The following is a 19344-nucleotide window of genomic DNA, read 5'->3' as shown; positions in this document are numbered from 1 at the left end:
TCCGCCAAAACAAGTTTGATGGGACGAGATAACACCAGAACTGGATGAGACCATGATTGACCTTGAACTCTCCTCGAATTACGCGCGGAACTGCGCGCAAGCGTCGGCCATGATGAATATCGCCGACGATGGAGCGACTCCTCTAACAAAATGTTCACCTGTGCTGTAGTATCGTTTTTGAAGCGGGAAGCTTAAAAAAATGCAAATTTCTTACGCAGATTGTGAAGTTATGAGTGCAATCCAGACTTTGCCGATGCGCTCATCGTGATTTTTGAGGCATTATCTACAAGAAACAACTCTTATTTTTGCTCTAGCAAAAGTTTGCAACAGGCCCATTATGAAATATCTGATCCTATGTACAACTGGACTTTCCTTCTTTTTGGACAATAAAGTTATTTTTGCGGAAAAATTGCATTTAAATATTCTAGATTTAAGTGATTATTAGCAGACTTATTGTTAAGTTGGTCAAAAAAGATATTCCACCTACTTGAGAAAAATCTTCATATTGAATGTTTTTTCATTAATAGATAATCAAGAATTTTTTTCTCAGGGAATTTTCTTTCTAGGACTCGAGGAAATGCAATGAAAAGATTCTGTCTCTAGTTTTATTAATTTTTATTTCCTATCCAGAGAAAATATTTGGAAAGTTCACACAAAATTTCTAGGAGATGAAGTAAGTATGACATTAACTATAGAAAATATATCTTAAAGAAGGTACAACTGTATTTCGGGTCAAAAAGAAATGTGCTTTCATTTCTTTCATCACAGACTCATAAAATCGGTTAAAACTTAATTAATCCTAAGTTTATAAGATAAAAATAAATGAACTATGTATTTACAGGCCAGGCATTATATAGGCTATATTATCCAATACTTGAGCATATCTATCATTTGGTATGATGTTGGTTTCTCCAACTTGCTGCATCAAACACATCAGAGGTCCTAGCGCACAAATCAAAGAATCCAATAGTACAGAATAGCTCCCAGACACAGCTATTTGCCCCTGAAAATGGAAGGCACAAAAAATTATGAGTTAAGGATTTTTCCTCCACATAATATAGATCACTATACAAAACAAAAGGGACCTTCAAGTCAAAAATCTCTGAATGAAGACACCAGTAGGACTGTTTTCAGGAGTGTCTCATGGGCAGTCCAGAACAAAAAACACCAGGAATTATCAAATAGAAATTATAAAATTAAAGTTGGAAAATCAAAGATGAAGTTTTGATAGGTACCTTATGAAATTTTTAAAAAATGCTGTTGAGGGCTCAATATTTTTAATTTTAGATGCGACATTACACTGTCTTTTGGCACCAAAAATTATCTCAATCGTTTGTGACTGATTCTTTGGAATACTAGGGTCTTTATTGGCGAAAACTTAAATTCTGACTTTTCAACCTATCTGGACAAAGACTGTCTGAAATTTTTTTCCATACACTACGGCCTTTTTGCCTGCAGACGCTCTAGTTCCTAGAATGATGAAAGCAAAAAAAAAAAAAAAAAAAAAAAGAGAGAGATGACAGGCATGTGAAAATTGTGCAGCATCATCTCAATGACTTGGGGCTACAATGAAGTCTTAGAAAGTTCTATGATTACTTTTAAAATGCAGTTGCTGGTGAATGAGAAAAGAGAGAGAGCTCATGATGGATTTTGACTTCGATTCCTCTCCTCTTCCTACCATGGCTTAGAATAAATTGAACTGTTATCAAGCCAATAACAGTATTAAAATCCCTATAACATAGTGCTCTTATAAATGGCCTTAAAGGATCATAAAACTAGTCTCATGTATGAAATACAAATAATTAAAGGCAGTTACCTCATGTTCCTTCAAACGTTCACCGATGATGTTCAATGATTCACCAAGTAACCTCAAGTGGGCGGCCAAGTCAATAGGCTGAGTTCCGACAACTTTATACAGACCAGTCCCCAAGACAGGCTCTTGGACTAAACCTTCTCCACCCTTCATCCTGCTATCAAATTGAATGAGACTATGAGTGGAAAACAAGCGAGATTCAAGAAAAACATGAGATGGAATCAGAGAGTGGGCTCAATGTATGTATGTATGTATATTGAGACAATCAAAGAGTGCGTATCTACTCAGCAAATGAATTTGGCTTAGAGTCAGACAAACAGAGATTGGATTTGAGGTAATTAGATACGTAATCAAGCCTTTTGCCAAATTGAAATTTTTGTGTTGAATTCTAAGACTGCAGCCTTCTACGGATAGAACGTTTTTCCTCGGGCACTTTTGCAGATATATTCAGGCCTTTTGTGAAAGATTTCAGAGGGGAATTGGATTGGGTAATTGGAACCAATCTACAGGCAAATCATTAAATCATCTTAGGGTTTTGTGATTGCTCCCTATTGACGCCTCTATCATTGTTGAATTTTCTCTTTCTTTACTTCTTCTCTTTCTTTTCTTTCTTTCTTTTTTTAGTTTCTTCTTGTGGATTAATCACACAATTATTTTGGTTGAATTTTAATGAATTAAAACAAAATATATTTTTATTATTCTGAAATAATCTCAGACCGATTCACATAGTAAATACTGGTAAGATGATTTGAAACCTGCAATATTTCCAGGCGGTCTACCATTCAAGTAGTCGCTATGCCCAGCGTTGCATAATCTTGTAACTGGGCAAAGAACTCTACTTTTGACATCAGTTTCCGTCCGCACATGGGTGGTGTGATCCTATCTGGTGGCTCACACGTGCAAAATACAAACACTTTCACAGCAGAACCCACAATATTTTAACACGGCGGCAGCTTTCCTACCAGTTTCACTAAGCTCGTGATATTCAACCAATCACAAGCGATTTTTGCACAATTCCTCTAACTCATCATTAGGTTATTGAAAATATGGCAGTGCGTTTAAGGTATTAACGATAACATTTCAAGATAAATTGTGTTACCATCCAGAGAATGACTAGAGGATTGTGTGATATTTACGAAGTGAAAAAATTTAGGTGGTACCTGTGTCTTGAAATGTCTGGTGGAGAAACAGGAATTTTTCCTATGACTGATGGTTGACCCAAATGAACTACTTGCTGACCCTTCGGAGTGGTAACAGGACTAGACACAGCTACAACGTTAGATTGTTTGTTTATAAACTTCCGGGAATTCGAGCCTATCATTTTCTTTGTTTTTTCTTTGATTAACATATCATCAGCCAACCGCTTAGCTCGTTTTTTCCAGACCTGCTCCGCAATGGTTAAAACAAAAGTCATGAAAGATGAGGAATACAGTATAAAACATAATCTAATAATAATCTAAGCAAACCACTTTGAGCTCCAAACATGATGAAAAGTTATTTCTTACAACGAAGCACGATCATCAACTGTCATCATCACTGTTGTTAGTGATGTCAGCCTGCTTCTTTGAGTGTGCACCATCATGAGTGATACATTTTTGTATCCTTTCTTACCATTTATCCATTATTATCTTCTACTATTCTTTGTTTGGGATCATCATTAAGAAATCGTGAATTGTCTCCTTTTTGTTAGAAAATTTCTCGTTCCTACAAGAGGGGGGGGGGGGGGGCGCGTTGCTGTACGCACTTGATACTAAATTCCCAATTGGCTGGTGAAGAACCTAATTTTTTAACGCAAATTTAGACTAAACAACATAGAAACTTGCTTTTATCAGGATCCTTTATAATCTATATATATCTCTCTCTTTATAAAACAATAAGTTCAGTCAAATATTCTCATTTTTTTATTTTATTTTTTTTTAAATTTGATTTACTCGTTTGTCTATTTTTTTATTTATTTGATTTTTAATGAGCAGAGGACATGATTATCTTTTGATTGACGTTACTTGTCGGTACAGTACCATCAAATAAAACAATATTCGTCAGTACAATACCACAACTGCCGTCAAGTAAAACATTATTTGTCGACACCGTATCCCTAACTAGAAAATCTTCTAAGTACTGCTAAGGTGACTTTACAAGATAACTTTTTCCCGCTAAGGTGACTTTACCTGACTGCTAACTGGAAAAATTTCTACCACGAAGGTGACTTGGTAGTTTCTTAAGGTGGTCTAGATATTGTCTCATCAATGATGAATTTTTGATCCAAGGTAACAAGCAAACGCCATCAATGGTGATCAATGGTTTTATTATCTGAGGGAATTAGGTGAACTAGGAAAATCTGGGAAATGCATTGAGTGCTGATCTATCAGTAAACGCGTCCGAAACTGGCTTCACGTTTTCAGGCCACCAAGAGAATCTCACATATATTTTCCATGATCAACTGTGTATTTGTTGAGTTTTAGTTTTGAAGTGCATCTGGACAGTCAGAGATAGCGTATAGAGATAGAGTATTTTTGACAGTTTCATTTTAACTATGCACAGTTTCTTAATAGAAAAATCTTGGCAGTAGACATTTTTCCAGTTGGCAGTCAAAAATTCAACTGGTAAAGCCACCTTAGTATTAGAAAATTTGATGATTAGTGATAAAAATTCATCACATAAAATCACCTTTGTGGTAGGAAGTTTTCTGGTTAGTGGTAAAAAAGTCATCCAATAATGTCGCGTTCGCAATACTTAAAAGATTTTTCAGTTAGGATACGGTACTGACGAATAGCGTTTTATCTGAACATACCCAATACTGTCGAATGACGTTTAATTTGATGGTTTGGTCACGAATAATAACCACTTCGTTATCTTTTGGTTAAATTAAGTTAAAATAGGTGTACTAGGAGAAACCATACAACAAAATTTGAGTATACTCACGTATTTTTCATTTTGTGGAACGGTTTTCCAAAGGTCACTTAGTTTTCTGCTTGTCTGAGAGAAATCTGGAAAAATGGAGAATCTATATTATTTGAAAGAAAACACATTATTTTCACAGAGAAGAACATTAGGTATCTTGACAGGCGTTTTTTTTATAACAAAGTTTTAAAAACAGCTTAAGAAAACGATTAATCCAGTCTCTCCACCTTGACTGGGGTTCGAAATAAATAAATAAAAAAAAAGGTATCAACTTTTTTAACTGTTAGAAAAATGGGAGACGTTGTTCTTGAGATTTAAAGGCATGGTAGATAGGTGGAAGAACTTAAAAACTCACCTAACTCAGGATGCTTCTTCATGAGGTCACCTCTAACTTCTTTGGCCCAAGTCATATATGCAGTGAATCTGGATTTCTGGAGAAATAAATTGAAAATACTAATTTTTTGGATTTAGGATGAAACAATAAAAATATAGTGTCTAGAGAGACGCAGGGCAAACACTTGAAATAAAGCAAATCGTAACCCTAGCAGAAATGATTCAGAAAGAAAAATGTGAACTAAGCACAAAGTCAAAACTCATGAGACTTAGCTGTATTGGCTATTGTTGTTGGGCTAGGATTTAAAGCATATTGGTGGCTGAAATTGAAAAATGTCGTCAATGTTTCATTGCGATGTGTTTTTTTTTTTTTTTTTTTTTTTTTTTTTCCAATACCCGGGACATTTTCCTTCTATCTTTATTCAATACATATACATACATATAAGTCGCTTTACAGCACTCCCTCGCGCTCTACGACTCCTAACCTCCACTGCTCTCTTTCAAACCACAAATCATGGGGATTGAGCACCTTAACATTTCCGCATTCAATACATATTACAAAACAAATATACAAAGAATGGGACGGAATCTGTCTTTAGACATAGCTTACATAGCTTTCGCCCCGTTAACATTGCAATGTTAAAAAAACCTCCGACAACGCTTTGATAAAAATAGAGACAAAAGAGTCGTCTTTGCATTATTTTTAAATATTACCAAATACATGAAGAAAATTCACAGATCATTTCAAGAAAAATAGTTGGTGAAGGCCCTTCTCAAAAAATAAAACACGATATAAATTTTTTACTTTCGCCATAGAAATACTTTTTTGAAGCATTATGGCCTTCAACTTTAATTTTATACAGTTTCAGTGAGGATCAATCAATTCCTGAGGGGTTGATGTTGGAAAATGCCGCATACCATTTCAGCTGCAAGCTTGGTTGATATTCCGCCAGGTGAAAAAATACCGTGCAAAAAATTTCGAACGTGCAAAAGCGAACTTTGAGTTTAGGTTAAAATAAAGGTTAATCGTTATTGGTACAATTTTTCAAACTTAAAAAATTTTACTTACTTGAATTTTATTTAAAACTTTTATTTTTGATTTGTTAAACGATATAATTTTAACGATAAAACCAATTAACGATGTATATTGACCTCTTACGGTGCGAGCAAGAGAAACTTATATGATTGTTTTTGCTTATTCTTCACCAAGGCCATTTAAATTCAATAATAAAAAAAACCATAGGAACACTGGGCTCACAAAGAAACAGCATAAATACTTACTCCTTTGTCTTTTCGTTCAGCTTTGGCGCGGCCTACAACTTTGCCATCTTGCACAACAAGCTTTTTCTTTTTTGACCTTTCGAGCATGTATAAGGATGCACCCTAAAAACATAGACAAAATTATTATATTGACGTACCATGGTTGAATGCGAGGAATTCAAATAGTTTTAAAATAAATTTGAGGGTTGGAAGATATTTAATGAAAATATGGGCTTGAGACACGTACGTAATCATAATACATAGGCTGTCCCAAAACAACTGGCACTAAGGCTATCATTCAGGAACTACAATAGATATTGACATGCGGTTTGCAGGAGGTGATAGCTCATACTCTTAGCTCTTAAACGAGCCTAAGTTGAGCTAGTTTGGTTAAAAACTCAACGAGTTACATCAATTTTCCCGAGACGTGTAAGAAATACCCCTACGGATTTTTCGGTAATTTTTCATTCCTTAACTTTGCCTCCGCAAGCTGTGCAATTGGTTCAGACGTTATGAATCAAGTTTCCACTTGTCTGGATGCAAGTTTGAACTTGTCAGCAAGTGTTTCCATCACAGCCGAGAAGTTTTTTTCTGTTTGCAAAGTCAGTTTAGTGAAATTGTCCGCCTGATAACGCGTTTTTTTGTGTTTCGTCATGAGTTCACCCTCGGAGTTGAAGCAAGAGCAACGATACGCAATTCGATATTGCGTTCGTCGTGAATTATCTGCTTCTGAAACACTTCTGAGCCACTGTCATTTCATTCACAGTTTCAGAAGCAGATAATTCACGACGAACGCAATATCGAATTGCGTATCGTTGCTCTTGCTTCAACTCCGCGGGTGAACTCATGACGAAACACAAAAAAACGCGTTATCAGGCGACAATTTCACTAAACTGACTTTGCAAACAGAAAAAAACTTCTCGGCTGTGATGGAAACACTTGCTGACAAGTTCAAACTTGCATCCAGACAAGTGGAAACTTGATTCATAACGTCTGAACCAATTGCACAGCTTGCGGAGGCAAAGTTAAGGAATGAAAAATTACCGAAAAATCCGTAGGGGTATTTCTTACACGTCTCGGGAAAATTGATGTAACTCGTTGAGTTTTTAACCAAATTAGCTCAACTTAGGCTCGTTTAAGAGCTAAGAGTATGAGCTATCACCTCCCGCAAACCGCATGTCGATATCTATTGTAGTTCCTGAATGACAGCCTTAGTGCCAGTTGTTTTGGGACAGCCTATGTAGGTACAACGTTGGGGAGTATGCCAAGAGTGCCAAGATCTAAGACATTTTCTCTTAAAAATTATTTCGGGTTACAGTCAATCCAATAAACAATGCATAAATAAGTTGAAATTTCAATTTTTTTCTTGTCTCACTTTGACCGAAATTTGACCAAATTATGGAGTCTTGTCTTTGCTTCAACAATTTATTGAAACCATTTAAAAATGGCTGGAGACTTAGTTTAAATATTCTATTTTACAGTTTACATTGAAATTGAGCTAAACTAATTCTTTGGTTTTAAAAGTGTTATTGAAAATTCTACAAGCATATGTGTAACACTCATCAAGCCTCGAGTGGAGTAATTTTTTGGGGAGAGCTGATTTTCGAGATGTTTATTATGGCAATTTTTTTTCACGTAAAATTTGAGGAGCAAACGCAGAAAGAATGCTAATATTCAAGAAGTACTGAAAAAAGCGTAAAATTCAAACATTTACTTAGAAGCCTGTGAACACTTCTCACAGAATTTTTCCATGAATTTTATACTTTTGAAGAACTAACATTCATTTTCTTAAAGAAATAATAAGTTTTTATTAACTTAAAAAATCAAGTAATGAAGATAAAATTTCACCTGTGGTTGAGTATTTGTATCGTTTGATCCTCGCTCATCGATCATCATTCCTCCTTCCATATCGTCATCATCTTCACTGTCTGAAATTGTGAAAATAACTTTAATGGCAATATAGGGAAACAGAGAACTGTCATTTAAAAGCACAAAAGTAAGTCTAATTTATCATTTTTTTAATATATGCAGCTCGTAGCTCAATATAAAAATCATTATTCAGTTAATGTGGTAACCTACAAAACTTAAAAACTCTTGAAAAAGTTACAGAGCCCTGAATTAAATGGCTAAAAGTGGAGGTAACAATCAAAAGGCCTCTTCATTTCTACACATCTCAAAGTTATATTGAAATCCATTTTGTAAGGATATGGTATCGCCCAGATCTGTGGGTAAGTAGGCAATTCTGCGAAAACTTTCCAACTCCCGTCATGATCGTTATATTTGTAAAATGTGTTATAAAAAGTCGCACATTTTACCAAATGTGTTGGAAAATGAGTGTTTTTAACGAATTATAACCATTACAATTGTGTAAACTGATGGGTTAAGCTTCATTTTCAGCTTTTACTGCTTAAAATGTCACGACCGTCAATGTCATGATTGGTAGGTTGCAATGTTTACAACCTCATAATTTTTTTTGGTCTGATAAATTACCTCCAGGAGCAGTACCTGATCCGGCTCTCCTAGGGTGGTGTGGAAACCAGCTTGTCTGAAGGTATTTCCCCTTTTTCCTTCCGAATTGTGGATTATAGCTACTAGCAACAATGGAAATAATAAATGAATAGTGTCAAAACCTGGGAATCTTTTCATTCGAGGTGATTCAATGGACGCCATATTGTCAAAACTACATGCGATATATCTCATCGATTGGTTCCATTTTTTCAGCCACTCGTCATTTTTCTCGAATTTTGAGATCACAATTCTGTTGTCAGGAGACTAAAAAATTCACTTACCACATTTGACAAACAAATTCAACATAATAATGGCGTGGTATCGCATTCAAGTGCAGTTTTGATATCAGTATCGAATGCTATATTTCTCAGTACAGTAGCAATGGAGATACATGGTTCCACACTTTGGCCGTCAATATGATTAATTCAGAGGACACAAGCGGCACCTAAGGTCTTTGAGGATGCAAACAAAGGAAGAAAAGTTACCTAATGAATCTAGGCTAGAGCCAGGGTCCTCATCACCAGGTGCAGGATACATTCCTGGCTCCGAGTCAGTTTCTGAGTAGTGGGCTTCTTTCACTTGAGTTAGTCTGCCAGTATCCTGAAAAAAGAACAGAGCCGATAGAAAAATCGCCAAATGAAGAACTGCATTGAGAGGGGACCCGCATGATCTCCAGCCAACTTGTTTTAACCTTTTGTCATTTTATAAGTTTTTTTCAGTACCTGTCAAAGGGTGGTTTCACGATAACTGGAATATTTTTGTCGCTGTAACAGAAAACACATTTTTCGCTCATATTTTTAGTAGTAATGATAGTCACTCAAATTTTTTAGCATTAATCTACACAGGGTTACGTGTTATAACGCTTCTCAAAGATTTATTGCTTTAATTTTCAATTTTAATACATAAATGCCGAAAAGTGCTGTTACACCGACTTTTTACCATGTAACAAACGGCACATTTTCGGAATTTACATGATATTAATTGAAAAGTAGAGTAATAAATCATTAGAAAGCGTTATAATACGTAACTTTTTGAAGATTAATGCGAAAAAATTTGAGTGATCATCATTTCTACTGAAAAAATATGACCGAAAAATGTGTTGTCTGTTACGGCGACAAAACTATTCCAGTTATCGTGAAACAACCCCTAAATTTTTGTTGGTTTTGAGTTAGATGCAGAACGGACTGTAGGAGAAATGTTTTAGCTTCCATAAAAATATTTGTAATCTTGGTCAGAAAAATGAGGAAATAGGGAATCCAAAAAAGATTTTCATGTATCTAGGTGCTAATTTGCTAAAAATGAATCCCATGCTGGCAAAGCATGGAAAACCTTTGATCATAAATTAGTAAAAAACAGCGCTGCATTGTTTTGAGTTAACGCTACCATTGTAATTCCCATTAAAAATTTGATCAAATGAATAATGAAACTTTTTGCACCTTTACAGCAAACTTGCGGAAAAAGTTCTTTGAGACTGTTAGCAGGGCTTTACTTCCATCAAAATCTGCCAAAACCAGCTAAGAACTTTCATTCCAGATTCACCTCTCAAGATAAAGTATTGGTTTCTAATTTGTAAAACGGAAATTTAGGTTTTTATCTCATACTGCCCACATCTCATTCTCCTCAAAAATGCATGCAGAGCATAGAAGAATATTTTTTTTTTCTTCTTCATTGATTATATAGAGGACTACAAAGTATTAACTCTATTTTTTATAACTACAAACTATGAACTAATTACAATATTTTAGTGGGAACAGAAGAGTTTTCTAAAGAGTAGTTTAACAGAAACATACGAAGTTGCATCAAGTGTGAACTGAGGAAAAGAAGTTTCAAGTTCTATTCCTCCACAGGACTAAACGTTAAGAAGAAAGTTAAATGAATATTTTCACATTGAAAATATTTTTTTTAACTTTGAATTTTTGGCAGGAAAATGTATGACCAGTAGAATCAAAACTACTCCTAAATTGTTTTTTCCTCCAAGATGCAATTTGGTGCATTTCTATTAAACCCGGTCCAACTAGTACTCTTCTACCGTCAAAGGTAAGGAATGTGAATACTTTTTGCTCTCTTAAAAAAAAAATTGTGGTTTCTAAAAAAGAAGGTTCTGTAATTTCACAATTGTTAAGTGTTGGCACCTAAGCCATTATTACACTTTCAAAAGCACATAATTTAAAAAGACACTCTTACCAAATCGGGGAAAATGGGACGTTTGATTTCTTGCTGCACATGCTGGGTGACTTTTTTTGAGGTTGCTGGAGTTCTGTTTTCTGCAGCTAGAAAAAACCATTAAAGTGTTTTCAAATAAAATTTAGAAAGTATTCCAAAATAAGTCTGACAAGTGATGATGGAAGGAGAGAGTATCCGTGCAACACATTTACTTAGCTAAAATTGCAAAGAAGTCAAATTGCATTACCTAATGCTTTTTTTTTGTTCCTTCTCAATTAAATTAATTAAAAAATTCTACGTCAGTTCATAAAAAAACAAGCAAGGGTTCAGAGGATAAAAATAGAAACCTTTCTCATAGGGGTTTAAAAAGTTTTGATGGTTCATTTATACTTTGCAATAGTTGACATTAACAACTTTTAACAATACACTTTCGCCATGGGTAACAAGAATGAAAGATAGACATAAGGTGATTTACCGTGCTGTTTCCTGGATTGTCGTTCTATTTCTTCTGGTGACTCAAAGTCCATCAACTTCGAAGATTTTTTTCGGACACGTCCAGATCTGGAGACTCCAGTGACCTCAAACTCTCCTGCAAAAAATAATGAGAGTTTAAAATTTCCTTTGGCTCTACAACTGGACTTAAGATTTTATTGATTCAAGAATGAATTAAGAATGAATCACAAGGAATCAAGGAATAAAATATATCTCATCATAATAGCCATTAAGGCAGATGCTTAATTTAATTCAATTACAGTTCCTTGACGGGTTGTTGATAACTGTTCCACAACACTGAATTTACCAAAAGGGGCTATCTATTATGATTCACATTCTTCATACTAAAATCACTTTACACCACTACAGTGTTCCTTCAGAATTTTGAGAGCAGTTTGGCCCCCAAGTTTAATTTTCAAAAGCCGTCTACGATTTTTTGGAGGCAATCAGATTTTTGATGATGCTGCTTCAAATCTTGAAAGGAGACGAATGAAAACATGACAATGAAAAAATGAATCAAAATAGCACTAGAGCCTTTTTGAGGCCACATTTAGGTAGCATCCCTTACTTTTGGGTGCCAAAGTTTCATTTGTCAGCACATCTTGCTAATGGGTATGATAAAGTGTTGCCACTAACCCCTTATCTAGTAAATTGTTTCTGAACCCTCTCCTTGGAGTTCTATACATTTTTGAATAGGTAAACGCACAAAATTAGACCCAGAAAACTTTAAATAACAGGGTGGCAGAATATAATGCACGGTACTCGAGGAGCACAGATTGAAATGAATAGGAATCACATAGCAAAATTATTGCTACTAGATTGGAGTAATGTATATCAACAGTGAAACTACCAGACCAAGCGTCTCGTTAGCGGTGTTTTCCGGTGTTAGCTGCTTCCATTTTATTTTGGTATAAAGGAAAACAAACCAATTTAATTTCTTGAAGTTTTAGCAGCTTTTTCGTCACTCAAAGACGAAAAATCACGGAAGTTTTCGAGACTTGATGTAGAATAGTTTTCCATTTAAAAAATAAAGTAAGACAGGAAGTCTGCAACGTCACAAACCGAAATACGTGGTCTAGTAGTTTCACCGTCGATATGTTGCCTGAGTATGTACTAATTGAAGGGACACTTTACATTGAAATTTATTGCAATAAATACATTGCTCCGAAACAGCTCTGCTCTTTGCATTACAAATTTCTTATTATTCTTATAAATGAACTTAATTTTTCAATTTGGAACTATAAATTCTGGCTCTTCTGGAAAAACACTTACGTGTATAGGAAAACTAACGGCACATACGTTGTTTTTAAACTGGGCTAGAATTTATAGTTCCAAATTGCAAAATGTAGTCCAAATGGAGTTCATCTTCTTGATTGTTAAGAATCGACATTAGTTAAGCAAATGATGTAAAAACGTTGCAATTTCATGGTAAAAATTGCGATTCTCTTATTACATTAATTTCAAAATGATTTCAATATTTTCATTGCACTACGGTACTTGGGACTTGGCATATTCTGAGTGCAAAATTGCTGGATTATAATGCAAATTTAGGTCTTCTAACAGGACAAAAATGAGCTGTGCCTCTTGTAAGCTATTTACTAAGACACCAGAGGGTGTTTTCTACCGCATACCTACTTACATCAAAATTCAATCTTAACAAAAACCACTGGAAAATTCTGATTCTGTGTATTAGGACCCTCTTTCTCCACTGACTGTCATATGTAATGAAATGAAAAAATCGGGATTGTTTTACATAGTATTAAAAGAATGGACCACAGCCAAAAAGGCAAAGAACGAATTGAAATATTCTGATGTTTTCTTGTCAAAATTTCACTTGAGAACAATTTTTTGTGCAACAATAATTCCAGTAAGCAACTCCTAACCAACATATTAAAAATTTCATTTTGCACTGATTACAAGAAATTTGAATTTACTGCTTACAAGAAAACTAGAGTATGAATCAAATCACACACAGTGATTGTATTTGCAGCTTTAATCGAGCCGTGTTCCTTGCCTGCCCGGTGCTGTTCAAAATAAGCAACTGCAACTGTCCAATCAAAACGCCAATGTTAAGGTTGCCATATTTTCATGCCGCACTGACATCTGTTGTGGTAACAATCAGTGTGCAATTTGACTTTGGTAGATAGCAATTACATAGCATTTTTCATGAGCAGGAAATTTGACTGTATGAATCATGAAACATGGATATCTTGGTTAAAAGTCACTTTCAACGGTTCTTGTTGGACGAATCTTGTTCTACATGTAATTTTGATGAGAACATTATACTGCTTAAATTAATATCTTGTCTAATGTTTAGCACTACATTTATTTTCTTCTGACATTAATATAGAGAATAACTCGAGTTTGATTCAACGACAGAATTTATTTAAAAAAGCTGTACATATTTACACAATGAGAAATAACTTGCTTAACTTAAGAGCATTAGATTAAACTTCTACATCATCTTCTTGATTCCATCCATCCTGGTCTGAGAGGAATCTTCGCTTGGCAGCTGTGTTCATGTATGGCCTTAAAACAAATTCAATTTCGGCTGACGCTGCTGTGTCCAGAGTTCCAAGAATAATTTTGAAGAGCTTCAACTGGAATCTGGGGCCAACTTCTTCTAATTCAATGTTTTTTCCATCAATCTAGAATTAAAAAAAAATTCAGAGATCATTAATACTGCTTCCATTCTTGTTGGGTGAATCATTTTCGACAAAAAATTTGGAGGAGATAACAAGGTGTATGTTTTTAGTTCAGGCCCGGTCTAGTGACCCTTTACCCAATTCATTTGTAATTTTCTTGCTTGGGGTTGACCACATTATGTCATGCAATAAGTAGGGTAGTTAACCCTTCTACCACTTCGTAACCAAGTAAGGACCCCCCAAAAAATAACTTCATACTGTTTATAGCCCCCCCCCCCCAAAAAAAAATATAGGAAATTATTAGATAACCCCACAATAAAGGCTAAATTTTACTGGCACCCATTATGCAGATCTGAACAACCTCCCTTCCTTAGAGAATTAGGTCACTTTTTGATTGATAACACTTTCCTTTTGGCGAAGAAATTGACTTACTTACTCGATGTTTCAACTGAACTGCAACTGTGAAAAAATTGTTAGAGCCAGCACATTCCACAGATTTTTTCTTGATGTGATACAGTGCTAGACCCTTCTCCTCTGATGGGTGTACCCGTTTCCTTTTCTCAGTCATGAACACCTCACCCCTCTCCTCTCGGCCCGAACATCAGTTCATTGTTTAAGTCTTTTTTGGTGAACAACTATATTCCCATGTTTGCTACTGATAGTTCCAATGTGCCTCAATTGCACTCGTTCTTTTCCCCTCCCTTTTCTCTCTGCTGTGTTCCCTCCGCGAGCGCGGTCCGCACTCGTCTCCGAACCCAATGCTCACGCTCCGCTCCGCTCCGCGGTGCCTCTCCTCTCTCGTGTACCTTTTGCCCCTTCATCATTGCACCCAGGTTCTCTCTCCTCACCACCATACGCAGATCATCCAAGTTCGGTAGCCGGTGCGGACCACGTGTCACAGGATTTTCTCTCTCCGCCGCGCCACATGCCGCGCTGTCGGAGGCCAAGCGCCCGATACTTATTTGCGATCTACTATTCTGTATTCTGTATTGCTTCCCACATTCTTAGCCATAAATTATTAGTTGTTTCAAAATATTTTAGGGTGTTCGGCGAACACTGCGAACCTATGGACGCCACGCCACTGGCAAGGTGGCCTGCCATTGGAGTATCGTAACCATTGCCTCATAAAAAAGGTTTCTGATTTTCTCTCAAAATTTGAAACTTGAGTCGTTTGACTTTATTAATTTTTTGAACAATGTAAAAAAAAAGGAAGAGTGAATAAAACTTACCTTTTTATAAGTGTGGTGCCGGAATGCAATATAATCGTCATGGTTTGCAAAAGTTATGACTCTTTTGCTGTCTGGTTTAGGAACAGGAAACAAATACTTGAGAATGCTTTTAGTTCGTTCTCCTAGCTTTGTTGTAAAATTATGAAATATCAGATGTGGAAATTGCTCGGACATAGTTCCTATATCTGGAATGTCATGCCTCATGACAACATTCGAGAGCGTAAAGTAAGCAGTCGGGCCATAAGGTAGGTGGCATATAATTAAGCCATCAGGATTCCCTCGATTTTCATGCACAATGATGAAGTCAGTGACATCATTGGCCCGGCAGGCATGTACCAATTGTTTCATCTCATATGCACCACGGTTCATACGTTGTGCATTGGGAAAAATTAATCTCAATTCTTTGACAAACATCTTCAGCCTGGAAGAGGGGTCACGACTCGTGGTGACCATAATTTTTGGATCTTCTACACCTGCCCAATGATACTCATCATCTTCGTGCGAGCCGTCAGTTCCACCGACTTCAGTTCCAAGCATACTTGCAGCTTTAGGACCCTCATCTTCCCACTCAAGTTTTTTGTGGAGTTCCAAGGCAGTTTTCTTCAAGTCAGTATGTACTGGCTTGTTGTTTTCAATACAATCACGCAGTCTATCCTTCTTATTTTGAATAGATCTTTGTCTGTTTTCTAAGGACTTGCGGTACAAATACTCCCTGCGGAGACGAGCTTGCCGACGAAGCATGTTGACTGCTGTTAGTTCCTAGGAGTACACTAATAATTTGTGAATCACTACTTCATGATAAACGATTGGAAATAAAAGGTAAGTTAACTTTTAGTGAAAAAACCACAAAATAACTGAAAAAGCTGTCTCGAAACGTAAACAAGATGGAGCACGTGCTGAGAGGTTAGACACCGATACCGATGATGATGGACGATGACGCAGGAGTCTGGTGATCGATGACGTAAACAAAAGTGAACAGTCAAAATAAATACGAAACCTTCAAGATAAATAATTACACGAAAATTAAAGAAATAAGTGCAATTTAATTAAAATATTCGCACGTTTAGATTGGAAAATTCATCGATCGGTACTTGCGCCCGATTTAAGTGTCACGCAAAGCTTGAAAAGCTGTAAAGAGGTGTTTGTTTGATGATTGCTTACCTTCTTGCTTCCCTCGACCGTGACTGTGAGAGCTCATTTTCACCGTTTCTCGTGTGGGTAAGGAGTCTTATTCAAAATGAATTCAATTTTTAGAAAAAAACTAGGGATTGGTGTTGAGAAATTATTAAGTTTTACCGAAAAAGCGAAACTTTTGTACCCACTTGTGAGCTGAGGCACCAAACAGTTGTAGTCAGTGATGCTAAGTTCGCAACGCAAATTACACCAAGATGGGATGCGCAGAAAAATAATTTTTAAGGTTACCTAGTGAAGTTTTAATTTTTATCGGGAGCCACACTTGGCCACCCTTGCAAGTTTGAAAAAAGAGCGGTAATTTTGAAGTCTTGATATGCTTTCCCGTTTGAAATGGGCGTTAGTTTTTACGGTTTTCGAGCCAAAATTAGCTCGAAAAAAGCTTAATTAGTTAAAGCTGGAGGGTAAAAGAGAAGTAAAGTTAACGTCTTGAAGTTTAGATTCTTGAACCATAAAATTGTTTACAATCTATGTTTCCTCAAATAAAAATTAAGTATAAAATATTGTAATTACAAAGGTCCTGATACCTATCTTTGTCAACGTATGAGGATGGTAAGACCTAATTTTCTTGTTCACTTATGATTTCAGATGTATCAGCGGATTAAAAAGTTCAAAAATGGCCAAACCACCACCACCTTTGTTCAGTATGAAAGGTAGTATGGAAGCGGTTCACAGCCTAGCATTCAAACTTGACGATAAAATACCATTGTTGTTTGCGGGAACACAAAGTGGTCATCTCCATATATGGAACTTGCAGGTTACTAAGACCTTCCTCCTGTCCTATAATAAGTGCATAAATATCCATATCTGATTTCACTCTTTTGTTCTCATTTTTTGCAAGACTCGCATATTAATGACTATGAAGTTGAAAATATCATACACATGTATTTTAATAAAAATAATCTCTCTGAAAATGTCCAAAAATATTATTGATTAAATGAAGAAAATTTTCAAAAATTTTTAAAAAAAAAGTGTTCATTAGTTTTTTAAAAGACTATACTTACAACACTTTCTTACTTTAGCAGAAGCATGCAGAGTCGTAATTTGTCCTACTTTTTTTTTTTTTTTACTTTGGCCTCCTTTAAATGGTTTACTAGCTGTTAGGGTATTGCTTGGGAAAAGCAATGTGGAGTCAACTGAGGCTGACAGTCTCTGTTTGATAATTCAAAGTGCTGTCATGATTTCTCAGTTAAATCAAAAATTTTCTTAGCAGTTCTGTCATCATAGTGTTTACTTACCTGCTCTAGTGCTGCTGAGCATTACCTATCAGATACGCTTTACCTGGCATTCCCTCCATCCTTGTGCAGGGATTTCTAACAGAGGTAAAAATATGGATCTCTCAGTATGCAGGTTCCAACGGGAGAGAGGCAAGGCAGTTACATTGAAAAAATTTGATTTGTTTAATTTTTCAAGAAAGGATGACCTCCTTATTCAGAGACTTGAGAACTATAAATAGAAATTTAAAAGAAATTGAAACATTTAACAGAAATTTTAAGGAATCAAGGATTTTAATAGTGACAGACTACCTGCTGATGGCTACAAGTGTCCAGAATGTTAGAAATTTTTGTACATCTAATTTTTTTAAGGGATTTGGTAAAAAGGAGAAGTCCTTTTGCTTTTTGCACTAGTTACTTATTTCATATTTGTGTTACTCTGTTCCAGGTAAATCGAGAAGAAGCCAAATTTTCTTTTGGGACAGACCCTATTTTATCGATACACTATGTAAATAAAAAATTGATAACTCAGACGAAAGTTGGATTATTTGGAGTTTGGGAAGAGGAGAACTCTCAGTGGATTTTGAGGCAATCGCTTCCTCAAAATTTTCTCAGTTTCTGCAAATCAGTGACCAGTCTCTTAGAAGCAAAACCTGTCTTAGCTTGTGCAGACTCTGATTCTTTGATTCAAATTTTTTCACTAGAAACTTATACGAATTTATTTTCATTGAAGAATGATTCGGCAGAAAAACTGGGTGAGGTAATGGCGTTGAGATTCACGACAATAGAAGGCAAATTGTTCCTGTTGGCCGTCTATGAGAATTGCTCATTATTTTTATGGGATATGCAGCGCAAGACAATTCTTAGTAAGCTTAAGATTAGTGAAGAATGTCCGATGGCCCTTGACTATGATGAAAGTTCTATGAGGGGCATCTGCGGTAGCAGTGATGAAAATCTTTCTCTATTTACTATTGGTGAATCACAAGATTTAAAAAAGAAACTTGTAATTAAATTGACCAATCCTGGTATTAGCTGTATCAAGATTCGTCCTGATAAAAAAATAGTCGCTGTAGGATGTTGGGATGGTATGATTCGTTTGTACTCATGGCGGAGTTTGAAATTATTGGCTGTGCTGGATCACCACGATAGCACAATTCATGATGTTTGCTTTTCCGATAGACCTGTGGCATCCTGGAAAACGAATATTCTATTGGCAGCAGCTGGCAAAGATTGCAAAATATCAATCTGGGATTTATACAATGCTACCTGATCAATAGCGACTACACCCTTGTACCATTGACTGTTAAATTTGAACTTACGATAGAAAACGTTTATTTTTTTTTTTTTTTTAGATAGTGTATGGGTCAGGTAACTTTTGTTTGTTCGATTCAAAGTAAAATTTATGTAAAATTTACATTAACAATTTATGGCATAAAATTATCAAAATGTTTGTCAAATTAATTAATCAGTCAAATTGATGCTAAATACAAAATCATGTATATACCTATTATAATTCCTTAATTATTTGGATTTTTCCTTATTTGAGTAAAGTATCACATTAAAAAAGTCACAGTAAGTTTATTAGCGGTAGTGCA

General features: G+C 35.7%; 3 protein-coding genes across 3 annotated transcripts; 1 reads left to right on the top strand and 2 right to left on the bottom strand.

Moving 5' to 3' along the window:
- Positions 1-591: 591 nt before the first annotated feature.
- On the bottom strand, positions 592-16720 carry LOC109043896 (uncharacterized). The gene is made up of 11 exons (XM_019061255.2): positions 16506-16720; positions 11454-11567; positions 11000-11085; positions 9301-9415; positions 8156-8235; positions 6329-6430; positions 5070-5145; positions 4736-4800; positions 2974-3197; positions 1817-1970; positions 592-1003 (listed from the first exon to the last, which is right to left on the bottom strand). Exons 1-11 carry the CDS (start codon positions 16540-16542, stop codon positions 836-838), a joined length of 1221 nt encoding a protein of 406 aa, XP_018916800.1. The 5' UTR covers positions 16543-16720; the 3' UTR covers positions 592-835.
- Positions 13834-16251, bottom strand: LOC109043915 (U3 small nucleolar ribonucleoprotein protein IMP4). Its single transcript, XM_019061280.2, has 2 exons — positions 15345-16251; positions 13834-14118 (listed from the first exon to the last, which is right to left on the bottom strand). Exons 1-2 carry the CDS (start codon positions 16083-16085, stop codon positions 13918-13920), a joined length of 942 nt encoding a protein of 313 aa, XP_018916825.1. The 5' UTR covers positions 16086-16251; the 3' UTR covers positions 13834-13917.
- LOC109043906 (guanine nucleotide-binding protein subunit beta-like protein 1) lies at positions 16308-19256 on the top strand. Its single transcript, XM_019061268.2, has 3 exons — positions 16308-16562; positions 17124-17292; positions 18198-19256. Exons 2-3 carry the CDS (start codon positions 17152-17154, stop codon positions 19017-19019), a joined length of 963 nt encoding a protein of 320 aa, XP_018916813.1. The 5' UTR covers positions 16308-16562; positions 17124-17151; the 3' UTR covers positions 19020-19256.
- The last annotated feature ends 88 nt before the right edge of the window (positions 19257-19344 follow it).

The sequence above is a fragment of the Bemisia tabaci genome, chromosome 1 (assembly GCF_918797505.1).
Source record: "Bemisia tabaci chromosome 1, PGI_BMITA_v3".
Classification (NCBI taxonomy): Eukaryota; Metazoa; Arthropoda; class Insecta; order Hemiptera; family Aleyrodidae; genus Bemisia; species Bemisia tabaci.
This window is presented reverse-complemented; position numbering and strand designations above follow the sequence as displayed.